The 14339-nt window shown below is 40.6% G+C and overlaps 1 protein-coding gene across 3 annotated transcripts in view; it reads left to right on the top strand.

The window, feature by feature from the left end:
- The window catches only part of ADAM19 (ADAM metallopeptidase domain 19), a 112877-nt gene that overhangs the window by 78501 nt on the left and 20037 nt on the right, over nucleotides 1–14339 (top strand). For 2 of the 3 annotated variants that reach the window (XM_064278863.1, XM_064278853.1), the window contains exons 11-14: nucleotides 637–776; nucleotides 2804–2981; nucleotides 5616–5705; nucleotides 11185–11380. In XM_064278863.1, the coding sequence (XP_064134933.1) occupies nucleotides 637–776; nucleotides 2804–2981; nucleotides 5616–5705; nucleotides 11185–11380 (604 nt within the window). The remainder of the gene's footprint in view (nucleotides 1–636; nucleotides 777–2803; nucleotides 2982–5615; nucleotides 5706–11184; nucleotides 11381–14339) is intronic. The other variant, XM_064278858.1, reaches the window with a different exon arrangement.

Raw genomic sequence — 14339 nt, 5'->3', positions numbered from 1 at the left:
TAAGACTTTGGGCAAGTTAATGCATTTCCTCCATTAGAAAATAGAAAAAGAATTTTACGATTTATAATCTTAGGGTTAGACTGAGAATTATGATGTAAGAAACATACCTAAGTGTTATAATCTGTTTTTGCTGCTTCTTTTCTATTTATTTTTTTGTTGTTGTTGTTTGTTTCATTAGCTTTTGCTTCTTATGATTAAATGCCAGGCACTATCCTAGGTGGCGTGCCTGGTATGTGTCTATCTCATGGGCTTTCTCAGAAAGCCCTGGGCCAGAAACACGTCATGTTTGACTCATGTGGTATTTCCCGCATCAGTTCCTTTATAGCCTGGAGAGATCTCTATGTTAAGAGAAAGAATGGCAAAATCCTCCTCTTTTATTCAGAAAGTGTTTATTGGTTAGGGAATTTATCGATGGGTCAGACGTAGCCTCCAACCTTGAGGAACTCAGGAAATATGGACTTTTAAGCATTCGACTTCCTAATTACCAGCGTCAGTGGATTTAGACTTCCAGTTGACAGCCTGTTTGCTCAGGGATAACGGAGTCAATGGGGAGCAGCATCGCTTGGCTAAGGAAAAGGTCGGGATGTAGACAGGAGGCAGAACGAGCCCTCTGATCCGAACTCTCTCCCTGAGCAGGACCACTCCGAGAATGCCATTGGTGTGGCTGCCACCATGGCCCATGAAATGGGCCACAACTTCGGCATGAGCCACGATTCTGCAGACTGCTGCTCGGCCAGCGCGGCTGACGGTGGGTGCATCATGGCTGCGGCCACCGGGTGAGTCAAGCAGAAGCTGCCAGGAAGGGTGAGGATGGGGAGGAGAGCAGGACAAGCGTGGCCAGTGTGACTCAAGGGTTCCTCCCAGCTAGCCCCAGGGAGCCTCTCTTATACTTCTTTGGGGACCTTGGAGGGAACTGTGGTTTTTACACCAAAGGAATGGCAAGAGGACCAAGGAGGCAGGTGTGTGGAAGGAGCACTAGGTTTCTAGCAAGAAGTTTTGTGCTGGTGGGACCCTAAGATATATTTCATTTCTCTCTAAGGGCCTTTGGCTGTAAAATTAGCCTGACCGCATGTATATTTATGAATATTTCGTGCCAACCAATTTTTTTTTTTTAATTTTTGATGGAAATATACGTAACAAGACATACGCTGATTTAACATTTTCTACATGTACAGTTCAATGAAATTGTTTACATTCTTCACCATTCTTGCTATCTCTACCCACATCGTTTCACCATCATTAACTGAGACTCTCTGTCCCCTGAACCTCTCCTCTGGGTTTTAGAGTTACTGTTGTTAACTTAATCTCATACATCCTCAAAGATGGCAGGATCGACAGCTGTTTCCATTGCTTGCTGCCCAGACTTCTAACTAATTCCAACCTTTAAAAGAGCACAATGCTGAAGGCAAACATTATTTACTAGTTGAGCTTAACCGTGGTTTAGTTTAAAGATGACTCTGTGGGATAGTTTCAGTTCAAGGCTGAAAGATTATCTCAGGGCAACAGATTCAGGGGTTACCCCAGTTTCAATGGGTCCAGTAAGTCTGGCTTCTATAAGAATTTGAAATTTTGTTCCATGGTTTTCCTCTTTTTGATCAAGATCCATCTATTGGCCCAGATGAGGACCCATTTTGATAACAGCTACAACCTTTGATTTCTCCATCCCAGGGAGTGTGATCAGTGCTGTTAGATCCTTGACTGAAAGCTCTGATGCAGCCTCCAGAACAAAGAGAAGGAAGGAGAGCATCCACACACCCCAAAGGCTGCGTTTATCATGAGGAACAAGGATGAGGCAGCTGCATCTCCCTTATGGTCACAAGGGATTTTTTTAAAACAGAATCCTTGAAGGAAAATTCTGGAGTTTTTTTCAAGGACTTATCTCTTAGTGTTTGGACTCAAGATAGCACAGAGCATTGGGTTCTTTAGGACCTGAGCCACTTTTGGGGAGGCATTCCAGTGGAAGCTTATGTTCACCCCACCCCAAACCATTAGAGGGTGCTTATGATTTTTAGAGAGTGGCATTTTCGTGTCTCCAAGAGGAAATGCAGCTTTCTTGGAAATCCTTTGTCCAGTGTTTTTTCATCACTCCTTGGCTGTGACACACAAAGGATGATGTTTACATGCAGGATACTGCTCCTTGGGTCATTCTCAAATCCCTATCAGTTCACCGTTACTCCAAGCTCACCTCTTTCCCTCCCAATCAAAAAAGCATACCTGAAGACAAATGAATTGAGAGTTATCTTAATTATTATTCCAACTTGTTTTTAAATTGTTCACAAATTTAGTAGTTTAACAATTATTAGTAACAAATTGCTTGCGACATACCTGACAACTGAAGGAAATTGCCCAGTGTTTAACCTTTAATCCATTTAAAAAATTTGGGGTTGCTTTATAGACCAAAATAGCAGTACTGCCCGCAGTAAAAGGAAGGTATGGCTTTTGGTTTTTTTCTGCCTATATTGGCAACCCTGGTGGCTTAGTGATTAAGTGCTACAGCTGCTAACCAAGAGGTCGGCAGTTCAAATCTGCCAGGCGTTCCTTGGAAACTCTATGGGGCAGTTCTACTCTGTCCTATAGGGTCACTATGAGTCGGAATCGACTCGATGGCAATGGGTTATGGTTTTTATAGTGAGACCCAGGACCTTTTACTCTTTTGGTTCTAAGGGGTGGGGGTCGGGATGTATGTGCATGGACTATGGGGCTGGAGTCCAGGTGGAATCTCCCACCTACATAGCAGGATTGACAGCTTTTTGATTGCTTGCTGCCCAAACTCCCAACTAACTTCAACCTTGTTCTCTGCCAGACACCCCTTTCCCAGAGTGTTCAATGGATGCAACAGGAAGGAGTTGGACAGGTATCTGCAGTCAGGTGGTGGGATGTGTCTCTCCAACATGCCGGACACCAGGATGCTGTATGGAGGCCGGAGGTGTGGGAATGGATACCTGGAAGATGGGGAAGAGTGTGACTGTGGGGAGGAAGAGGTAAGGTGTTATGGTGGTGGTCGTGGGAGGGGAGAATGTGTATTGGTTTCAAAGCTCAAGGTCGAAAGAGAAAGCAACAGTTTGGTGGTTCCTCAAAAAGTTAAGTACAGAAATACTATGTAACCCATCAGTTCCACTCTTAGGTATACCCAAGGGACCTGAAAGCAGCAACTCCAACAGGCACATGTACACCAGTGTTCATTGCAGCACTATACACAATAGCCAAAAGGTGGAAACAACCTAAGTGCTCATTAATGGAAGGAATAAATGAATTGTTGTACCTACACACAATGGAATACTGCTCAGCCACTAAGAGAAATGAAGCCTCGATCTATACTATAACATGGATGAACCTTGAAAACATTATCCTCAGTGAAATAAGTCAGTCACAAAAGAACAAATATTGTATGATCTCACTTACATGAAATAACAAGAAGAGGCAAATGTCTAGAGACCGAAGTTTATTAGTGGTTACCAGGGATGGCAGGGAGGGGGAAATGGGGAGCCGTTGGTTAGTAAGCAGTGAGTGTTTGTTTATGGCGATGGGAAACTTGGCAACCGTTATGGGTAATGGGTGCACAACATGATTAATGTACTTGGTATCACTAAACTGTACACCCAGAAAATGTCGAATTGGCCAATGTTGTGTTATATGTACATATTTTTACAACAATAAAAAAATATCAACATAAAAACAAAATAAAACTGATAAAATATTTACCAAAAAAAAAAAGAGTGTGAGAGAGAGAAAACAATTGGAAATTTCTGAATCACAGACATTTCCTACTCATGGCTATCAAAGACCCCATCACAAATAAGATGTGGAGAGTAAGCCTTCGACACGGACCATTCCTGCAGCCTGTCCCAGTTTGGGGTTGGCCCTGCTTGTGTCCACACCCAGAGTGGAGTTCTCCTTGTGAGTGTCTGGGTCTCACCAGGAACCACAATCATGCGGCGTGTTGGCTGCCTCTTCCCAAGTGGAGCTACAGATGGTTTCCTTGGCCCTCCAGCTGCGCTGAATTTATCCTGGAGGCTACACAGCCGGATATGTGGACTTAAACCTGGGCCTTGTGAGGATGCTTAAAATAACAAGCTTGGACCGCTTAGCCCGGAGAGTAAATGACTGAAAGGGGATGTAGGAAGTGCTGTCAAATCTCGAAAAAGCCGCTATGAGGAAGAAGGAGCAGAACCGTTTACTTTTCTTCCTTCTGATCTCCGCAGTGATCACGGTGATAGCCTCACAGCGTAGCACAGTTTAAGCAGTTGCATACTGTCTTGAAAAAAGCAGAACTGGATAGTTTCATTACTATATTTTGAAGGATGAAAACATATTTGAACACGTGTGTAACAGCTTGGGGAAGAATACAAGAGTAACGGTTAACTATGAGGTGCGATCGAGAGTCCATATATTTGGAAAAAGACTTTGATTTTATAACTAGTTAATAACTAGTGTTATAACTCTGGCTTGATTTTTTTTTTAACCCAATCATGTAACTTTCATATTAAAAAAGAATTAAAGATGCCACCATGCCACCACCAGGAGTCCAAAGTGATCAGCCCCACACCCTTCAGAAAGGAGGGAGCCGTGCTATTGTGGAGGGCCTGCAGGGTTGAGGAGCAGCCCGAGAGTGGGCTCGCTGAGTTGGCTTGTATTTAGGGCAGCCATTTAGTCAACAAGTACAGTAAAACGTGCAAAAGCCAGGACCTGTGTAAGGCAGAAACCTGTCAGAGAAGGAAAACTCAAATGTTTTCCACTAAAAGGAGAGAGAGAAAAGTGGTAAGACTGTACCTGTCAAAGGTAGAAAACTTGCGAGACCCAGAAAAACAAGGCAGTCCTGTCAAGTTCTGGCTCTGATAGGTTTCAGTGTATTTACTAAGTGTAGTGTGCTTGCTGCCTTGGGTCCTGGGGATAGGATGGGGAGCAAAAAGATCCCTGTCCATGTGGAGCTCACAGCCTAATGGGGAAACACACAAGAGCAAATAATTGCAAAAGCGTATAATACACCATGGTAAGTGCTGGAAGGACACATTACATAGTGATTTGGATATATCTATAGTGCCTTTGAGCCCTGTTGGTGCAGTGGTTAAGAGCCTGGCTGCTAACCAAAAAGGTCAGCAGTTCAAATCCACCAGCTGCTCCTTGGAAACCCTATGGAGCAGTTCTACTCTGTCCTATAGGGTTGCTGTGAGCCTGAAGCAACTCAATGGCAGTGGGTCTGGTGTTTTGATTTTCTTATGGTCCCTTTGATGGTACAAATGGTTAATGTGCTTGGCTGATAACCAAAAGGTGGGAGGTTTGAGTCCACCCAGAGGTGCCTGAGAAGAAAGATCTGGCAATCAACTTCTGAAAAGTCAGCCATTGAAAACCCTATGGAGTGCAGTTCTACTCTGACACACATAAGGTTGTCATGAGTTGGAACTGACTCTACAGCAACTATTTTTTTTTTAACCTTAACGCTAAAGGTATAAAGAGATTTTTTTTTTCATAGAGTTTCTGGGAGGTTGAGCTCCAGGGGTGTTTGGGTTGGGAAATGCGGAAAGTAGGTGAAGACCTTACCTCCCCCAGCCTCCCTGTCTCCCTGCCTGATTGCCCCAGAGGCCCTGCTCACACCTCACTCCCGCTGCCTCCCACAGGAATGTAATAACCCCTGCTGCAATGCTTCCAATTGTACCCTGCGGGAAGGGGCTGAGTGCGCCCATGGCTCTTGCTGTCACCGGTGTAAGGTAAGGCCTTTCTCCCCCTGCCCAGGCTTCTGACCTGACAGCAGACTGTTCTGCTGGGGGCTGGGGAGTGATGACTGGGGTTCAGCCTTCATCCTGGGGGGAGGATCATATTCAGAAATATGGAGCTGGAAAGGCTGTACAAAGAAAGTTCACTATTGCCTTTACTGGGCCTCAGGAGTCCCTGGGTGGTGCAAATGGTTAACATGCTGAGCTGCTAACTGGTAGGTTAGAGGTTCTAGTCCACTAGAGGTGCCTTGGAAGAAAGGCCTGGCAATCTACTTCTGAAAACTAGCCGTGGAAAACCCTATGGAGCACAGTTCTACTCTGATGCATATGGGGTCTCCAGGAGTCAGAGTCGACTTGACAGCAGCTGGTTTGGTTTTGGTTTATACCGGACCTCACTGAGTTCAAATCATCCCAGAGCGCTATGCCTTTGGGGAGATGTTTTTTTTTTTTTTTAAGTGTCCAGAGAGAGTAAGCTTGATTTTATTTGGAGCTAATAATTATAATAATTTTGATTAACATTAATGGACCTCTGATTAGATGCTAGGCGCTGTGCTGAACCTTTTGTATACATTATCTAATTACCTCAGAAGCCCCATGAAACATATATTATTATCCTCATTTTAAGATGAGAAACTGGGGGTTGAGAGGGGATAAGTGACTTATCCAGGATCACACAGCCAGGTAGGGACTAAACCCAGATTTCTCTGACCCTAGAGCCCACACCCTTAATACTGATCAAGAAGATAAACAATATATTATTACTGGGATTAAAAGTCTGGACAGTGAATAAGGAAGACCAAAGAAGAATTGATGCCTTTGAGTTATGGTATTGGTGAAGCATATTGAATATGCAGTGGACTACCAGAAGAACCAACAGATCTGTCTTGGAAGTACAGCCAGAATGCTCCTTAGAAGTAAGGATGGCAAAACTTTGTCTTACATATTTTGATCATGTTATCAGAAGGGACCAGCCCCTGGAGAAGGACATCTTGCTTGGTAAAGTAGAGGGTTGGCGAAAAAGAGGAAGACCTTCAGTGAAATGGATTGATACAGTGGCTGCAACAATGGGTTCAAGCATAGCAACAACTGTGAGGTTGGACAGGGCTGGGCAGTGTTTTGTTCTGTTGTCATAGGGTCGCTATGAGTAGGAAGCTAGCACCTAACAACAACAACTAGGGTTACTATAGGTCCATAATCTCTTATCCACAATTCTGAAATTTAGGAAGTTCTAAAAACAAAAACAAAAATTTTTAAACCCATTTGGTGATAAAACTTGACCTGAACTGTTGTGAGACGAGTCACAGTCTTTCTTTAAATCACACTTAATGAGACTTTTTATGTTTCACTGCAGAAATATTAACATGTTTGTGACTGTAAAGTCCTATAATATACAGGTAGCCCCCAACTTGTGACATGTTTGAATTACGATGACCTGCACCTAGGACCGTCAGTGTATCGCGAACAGCGTATCTTCCTGGGAGGAAGTTAGGGGAAAATGCATGCAGGGGATGTGGAAAAAATTACTGAGTTATGTGAACACACTTCAAGCATTCAATCAGGGTAGTGTGATGGAAGAAATCAGTGGAAAAATCGCCCATATGGCAGGAACACTGGATTTAGAAATTGATATCATCAGTGTAGGGTAACTCATAGATCATGAAGAAGGGGAATTGACAGGTCACGACTTAATGAATTTTGAAGAGGAAAGAAATGCCGAAGAAGAAAGAAATAATGAGAAAGAGGAAGGAGCAGGGGCAGATTATCCAATAGGCAGGGTAAGCACGGTGTTTACCTTGCTTACCAGATCTTTAGTGAACAATTTCAAATTTTTTTTTACCACATCAAAGATTCTAATTCTAGGTGAGTCTGGCATCTGTGTCTCTCCCAACCCCACAGCACCTTCCTATAGAATCAACACCTCTTTTCAAATGTGTAATCCTTGACAGGGGTGCATGACTCAGTAAGCAAGGTAAGCACAGGCTTACTTGTGCTTACTTACTAATCAACAGTAAGCAATCTCACGTGGATTCAAAGATGTGGCAAAACCCATGTGAAATTGTCCACTACAGGTGATTTGGTAAGCAAGGTAAGCACCGTGCTTACCTTGTCTATTAGATAATCAACCCCTGAGAAGAAGAGAAGTTGTTAAAAAAAATTATACAGTGAAAGGATTAGCTGAGGTTTTTTCTAAACTAAATCAGGAGTTTCAGTTGCTTGAAAACATGGACCCAAATGCCAATTACTTTGCTAAAGTTGATAGGCAGATTCAGGAAGCAGATGGTACCACGAAATATATGAAGAAAAAAGAAAAGGACCATATAGACAACTGTCACTAATTTTCTGACTAGAAACACCATTTGTGTTCCCACAAATAACCCAGATGATCCAGAACCTTCCACAAGTAGAGTTATGACCTCAATCGACAAAATGCCAATGTCATCCAACTCTTCTTTATTGTTGGAATAAATTTTTATGATTTATGTTTTTTTTATGTATGTATGTAGGGAAAACTCATTAACAACCTGTGTCATGCAGATGACACAACCTTGCTTGTTGAAAGTGAAGAGGACTTGAAGCACTGACTGATAAAGATCAAAGACTACGGCCTTCAGTATGGATCACACCTCAACATAAAGCAAACGAAAATCCTCACAACTGGACCAATAAGCAACATCATGTTAAATGGAGAAAAGATTGAAGAAAAGATTTCATTTTACTTGGATCCACAATCAAAACCCATGGAAGCAGCAGTCAAGAAATCAAACAATGCATCGCATTGGGCAAATCTGCTGCAAAAGACTGCTTTAAAGCATTAAAAAGCAAAGATGTCACTTTAAGAACTAAGGAGCACCTGATCTAAGCCGTGGTATTTTCAATCACCTCATATCCGTGCGAAAGCTGGACAATGAATGAGGAAACCTGAAGAAATGAATTATGGTTGGCAAAGAATATTGACTGTACCATGGACTGCCAAAAGAGCAAACAAATCTGCCTTGGAAGAAGTACAGCCAGAATGCTCATTAGAAGTGAGGATGGTGAGACTTTGTCTTACATACTTTGGACATGTTATCAGGAGGGACCAGTCCCTGGAAAAGGACATCACACTTGGTAAAGTAGAGGTTCAGCAAAAAAGAGGAAGACCCTCAATGAGGTAGATTGACACAGTAGCAGCAACAATGGGCTTCAGCATAAAAATGATCATGGGGATGCCACAGGCCCGACAGTGTCTTGTCCTGTTGTACATAGGGTTGCTATGAGTCATAACCTACTCAATGGTACCTAACAATATGTATGTATTAAGAGATATCTCTAAGCTTATATGTAATGTTTCCAACCCCAAAGACAAATAAAGATCGGGTTTATTTACTGATAATGAAAGGCAATAATTATGAAAACAAAAAAGATGAGGCATTTGACTTATGTCAGAACTGACTTAGTGTTGTCTAAAGGAACCCCAGTGTATTTATGTAATGTTATATAATACATCGTGTGTGTGTGTCTGTGTGTGTGTCTGTGTGTATGTATACATGCACACACGTATGTACATATGTGTGTACATTGTCTGCTTTCTAAAATCTGAAAAGTCTGAAACCTATTTGGCCCCAAGGTCTTGGGGAAGGGATCGTGGGCCTATGCTTCCACCTTCTACTTACTAAGTGCTTATTATGTGCCAAGTGCTGTTCAGGTGTGTTAGTCTCACTCGTTTATTCCTTATAACAACCCCACAAGAGGATTGTCCTCATTAGCAGATGAGGACACTGAGGCACAGATAGGTTAAGTAGCTGCCCAGGTCCCCACTGCTGGTTAAGGAACCCAGCTAGGATTTGGACCCAGGCAGGCTGGCTTTAGGTTGGGTCCTCTTCTACTCCTCACTGCTCCTAGGTGGCAACAGTTCTTCCTACAGCTTCCTCCTCCACACACCACTCCCGCTTACCATGGACGGGGGCATAATCTTTTCAACGGGCTGTTGAGTGGCCAGCAAAGTGGCCTCTCTGCCATCTCTTCTGGGAAGACCTGCGGGTGGTGTGGAGTCACCAGGGGCAGGGGACAGGCTCTGTTCTCAGAGAGAGTCTTCCTTGCCTGGATCAGGGAACTCCTTCATCTTAGGCTGGACCTGGGGTTTCCCCAGGGAGATTATGCTGGGTTGAGTCATTTGCATCTCAGACGAAAGTCTGAGAATAAGTGTGAAGATCACCTATCTTGCTCAGTCCCAGCGTCTCAACTTGAGTCTCAGAAAGTATTTCCTGGGGAGAAAAAAAAAAAAAAAATTTTTTTTTTTTTTTTTTAAGACTGTAGAAAAAGATCAGGTCTGGAGTCTGAGGCCCTCAGTTCAAACCTTCACTCTTTGACTTTGGACAGCCTATTCACCATGTGGAGCCTAAATTCTTAATCTGTAAAATTAGAAAACTTATTAAGACTAAAGAGCCCTGTTGGTGCAATGGTTAAGCGCTTAGTTGCTTGCTTTCTTGCTTTGAAAGAAAGACTTGGCGATCTGCTCTTGTAAAGAATACAGACTAGGAAACCCTTTGTTACATAGGGTCACTATGAGTTGGAATCAACTTGGTGGTGCAGAACAACAGTGAAGTTAATAAGACTGCCCACCCAGGGAAGCTGTAAGACTCAAGTGAAAGCTCTGACTTTCCCGTTTGCCCAAGGTGTGCTATTGATCAGGTTATTTTATCTGCAAAGTTGGGGGGAATAACTGTATCTATCTCATGGATATTGTGAGAATCACACGAGATCAGTGCTTGGCTCTATAATGGGGATGCATTATTGCCAAAGTGCTTTGTAAATTCATAGAATATGAATGCTAGTTTAATGTGTATGTGTGCATGTGTGGGTTTATTTGTAGATGTTCAGGGACGAGTATGTATTTGTATTTGTGTATTTGTAGATGTATATGTATGAATGAGTCTGTGTGTTTCCATATGTGCATTCATACATGCATTTGTGTGTATGTGGGTGTGTATGGATGGATGTATTAGTGAACCTAGTTCTGTCTGGTTCTGCCACTTACTAGCCATGAGGTTTGGTTACATTGCTTAACCTCTTCGAGCCTCAGGTTTCATCATCTATAAAATGGGGATAATTATATTAATAGCACTGTCATGAAAACTAAATGAAATGATACTTGAACTGGGCACTTAGTGGGTGTTCCATAAAATTAGCTAGTATTACTAAAGCACTTAGGAAACTACGAACTGTTGCATAAATATTATCTCTTATATACTCTTAAGATTGCTGAGAAGGGACAGTGGGGGTAGCATTTATGACAACCCCTGGAAAACTAGAAATACCTGAAAATATTAGAAAATTCATGATGGTTGGAGCTAACGAGGTTGTGTAAAAAGTGCTGTGAAGTAGTGATATTGGAAAGTGCTGCTCCAGAAGAGTGATGTCATGAGCCTTGCCTGTGCTGACAGGGCTTAGGTTGGGGATTGACTGTGTTTCTCTACTCTCGGTCCTCACTCAGCTGCTGGCCCCCGGCACCATGTGTCGTGAGCAGGCACGACAGTGTGATCTCCCGGAGTTCTGCACGGGCAAGTCTCCACACTGTCCCACCAACTTCTACCAGATGGATGGCACACCCTGTGAGGGAGGCCAGGCCTACTGCTACAACGGCATGTGCCTCACCTACCAGGAGCAGTGCCAGCAGCTGTGGGGCCCTGGTAAGTAGGGCTGTCCCAGAGCGAATGCCTTCTCCCACCCCATGACTTCCTGGCCAGCCTCCTCAGGTGCTCAGGGTAGCTTAGAATCTGGGCTTCCACACAGCACCTCCAGATACGAACTTTATCATCCCTTTGACTCAGGGTAGATTTTCAGGGAGAGCCAGTGGATGGTGTTCTTCCCAGTTCCTTGATGCTTCAAATTCTCAAAGTGGGTAAATAGATAAGGATAATCCAGCAGAAAAATGGACAGAGAGTGGAGACAGAAAAGGAATTGCAAATGGCCCTTAAGCTGTGAAAAGATGTTTAACCGTAGTCGTATTAAGGGAACACAGATAATAACTACGATGAGATGGAATCTTTCATATTTCAGCTTGGCAAAGACTGAAATGTTTGCTAGTATAGTAATTGTGGCAATACAGTATTGGGGAATGTTGTGGAAAAACACACAGGTGCAACCCATGTGGAAAGCAGTTTGGGAATATAAAAATTTTAAGTGCACTTATCATTAGACCCATCAATTCCACTACTTAGGAATGTATCCTATGCTTTTACTTGCACGTGTATGTGAATATATGTTTATAAGGATGTTCATTGCAGTATTGTTAGTTTTAGCAAATAACAGCCTATATGTCCTTCAATAGGGGGCCAATTAAATTAATTATGGTACATCCAGGCAATGGAACACTATGCAGCTGAATAAAAGAAGGAGGCAGCTCTGTATATGGTGAATGAAACCATCTTCCACAATGCATGAGTGGTTCAGTGAAAAATGCAACGTGCAGAACAGTAGATAGAATATGCCCCCATTCTTTGTTAGATAGATAATCTCTAGAAGATACATATACCCATTATACCTACTGCCGTCGAGTTAATTCGGACTCATAGCGACCTTATAGGACAGAGTAGAACTGCCCCATAGCATTTCCAAGGAGCGCCTGGTGGATTTGAACTGCTGGCCTTTTTGGTTATCAGCCGTAGCTCTTAACTACTACGCCACCAGGGTTTCCAGAAGCTACATAAGAAACAGTTAATAATGGTTGCTTCTTCAGGGCATAGAGGAGTAGGAACTGGTTGCCTTCAGGGACAAATTCCAAAGACATACTTTGTATCTTTAAAATTTTGTACATATATTACTTATTTTTAAAAATCCTAAAATGGGGTCAAGCCTTCTTCTTTTCTTGTGATGTCTTTGTCTGACTTTGGTATCAGGGTGATGCTGGCCTCAGAGAATGAGTTCAGAATTGTTCTTTCCTCTTGTATTTTTGAAAAGTTTAAGAAGTATTGAAGTCACTTATTCTACAAATGTTTGGTACAATTCTCCAGTGAAGCCATCCAGTCCAGAACTTTTCTTTGTTGGAATGTTGTCGATTCCTGATTCAGTCTCTTCATTTGTTCTGAGTTTGCCAAGAACTTCTGTTTCTTCTTCAGGAGAAGAAGTAGGAGTTTATGTGTTTATAGGAATTTGTTCATTTCCTCTAAGTTATCTAATTTGTTGGCATATAATTGCTCACAGTACTCTCTTATGATCGTTTTTATGTCCTAGTCTTCTTCATTAGAGAGAAGGCTTAGCATGCAACCCACCCACAGACATAAATCCTCCGTAAGGTATAAAGCACTGATATAAAACTTTTTTCTATGAGTAGTGTCTCGGTCATCTAGTGCTGCTATGACAGAAATACCACAAGTGGATGGCTTTAACAAAGAGAAGTTTATTTTCTCACAGTCCAGTAGGCTAGAAGTCCAAATTCAGGGCTCTGGCTCCAGGGCAAGGCTTTCTCTCTCTGTCAGCTCTGGAGGAAAGTCCTTGTCATCAGTCTTTCCTTGGTCTGGGAGCATCTCAGCACAGGAACCTTAGGTCCAAAGGACATGCTTTGCCTCTGACACTGCTTTCTTGGTAGTATGAAGTCCCTGTGTCTCTCTGCTCACTTCTCTCTTTTATATTTCAAAAGATGTTGGCTTAAGACACTAACATGATAAAAAAAAAAAAAAAAAACATAGCTCTCATCAATATAATTGCCACTAATCCATCTCATTACATCATAGTGATAGGATTTACAACACATAGGGAAATCATATCAGATGACAAAATGGTAAACAATCATAAAATACTCGTAATCATGACCTAGCCAAGTTGACAGATATTTTGGGGGGACACAATTTAATCCATGACAGAGTAGGTTTTGATGAGAAGGTATGGGTGGAATAACCTGATAGGGGTACAGGAAGAAAAGGCTGAACATTGTTCCCTCCCCCCAAGAAGATTTCCTAACTTCATAATTTTACCAATAATAATAATATAATATAATATAATATAATATAATATAATATAATATAATATAATATAATATAATATAATATAATATAATATAATATAATATAATATAATATAATATATATAATATAATATATATAATATAATATAATATATATAATATAATATATATAATATAATATATATAATATAATATATATAATATAAATAATATATATAATATAATATATATAATATATATAATATAATATATATAATATAAATAATATATATAATATAATATATATAATATAATAATATATATAATATAATAATATATATAATATAATAATATATATAATATAATAATATAATATATAATAATATAATTAATATAAAATAATATAATATAATAATATAATATAATAATATAATATAATATAATAATATAATATAATATAATAATATAATATAATAATATAATATAATATAATATAATATAATAATATAATATAATATAATATAATATAATAATATAATATAATATAATATAATAATATAATAATATAATATAATATAATATAATAATATAATAATATAATATAATAATATAATAATATAATATAATATAATAATATAATAATATAATATAATATAATAATATAATATAATATAATAATATAATATAATATAATAATATAATATAAT

The sequence above is a fragment of the Loxodonta africana genome, chromosome 2, assembly GCF_030014295.1.
Source record: "Loxodonta africana isolate mLoxAfr1 chromosome 2, mLoxAfr1.hap2, whole genome shotgun sequence".
In the NCBI taxonomy this organism is placed as follows: Eukaryota; Metazoa; Chordata; class Mammalia; order Proboscidea; family Elephantidae; genus Loxodonta; species Loxodonta africana.
This window is presented reverse-complemented; position numbering and strand designations above follow the sequence as displayed.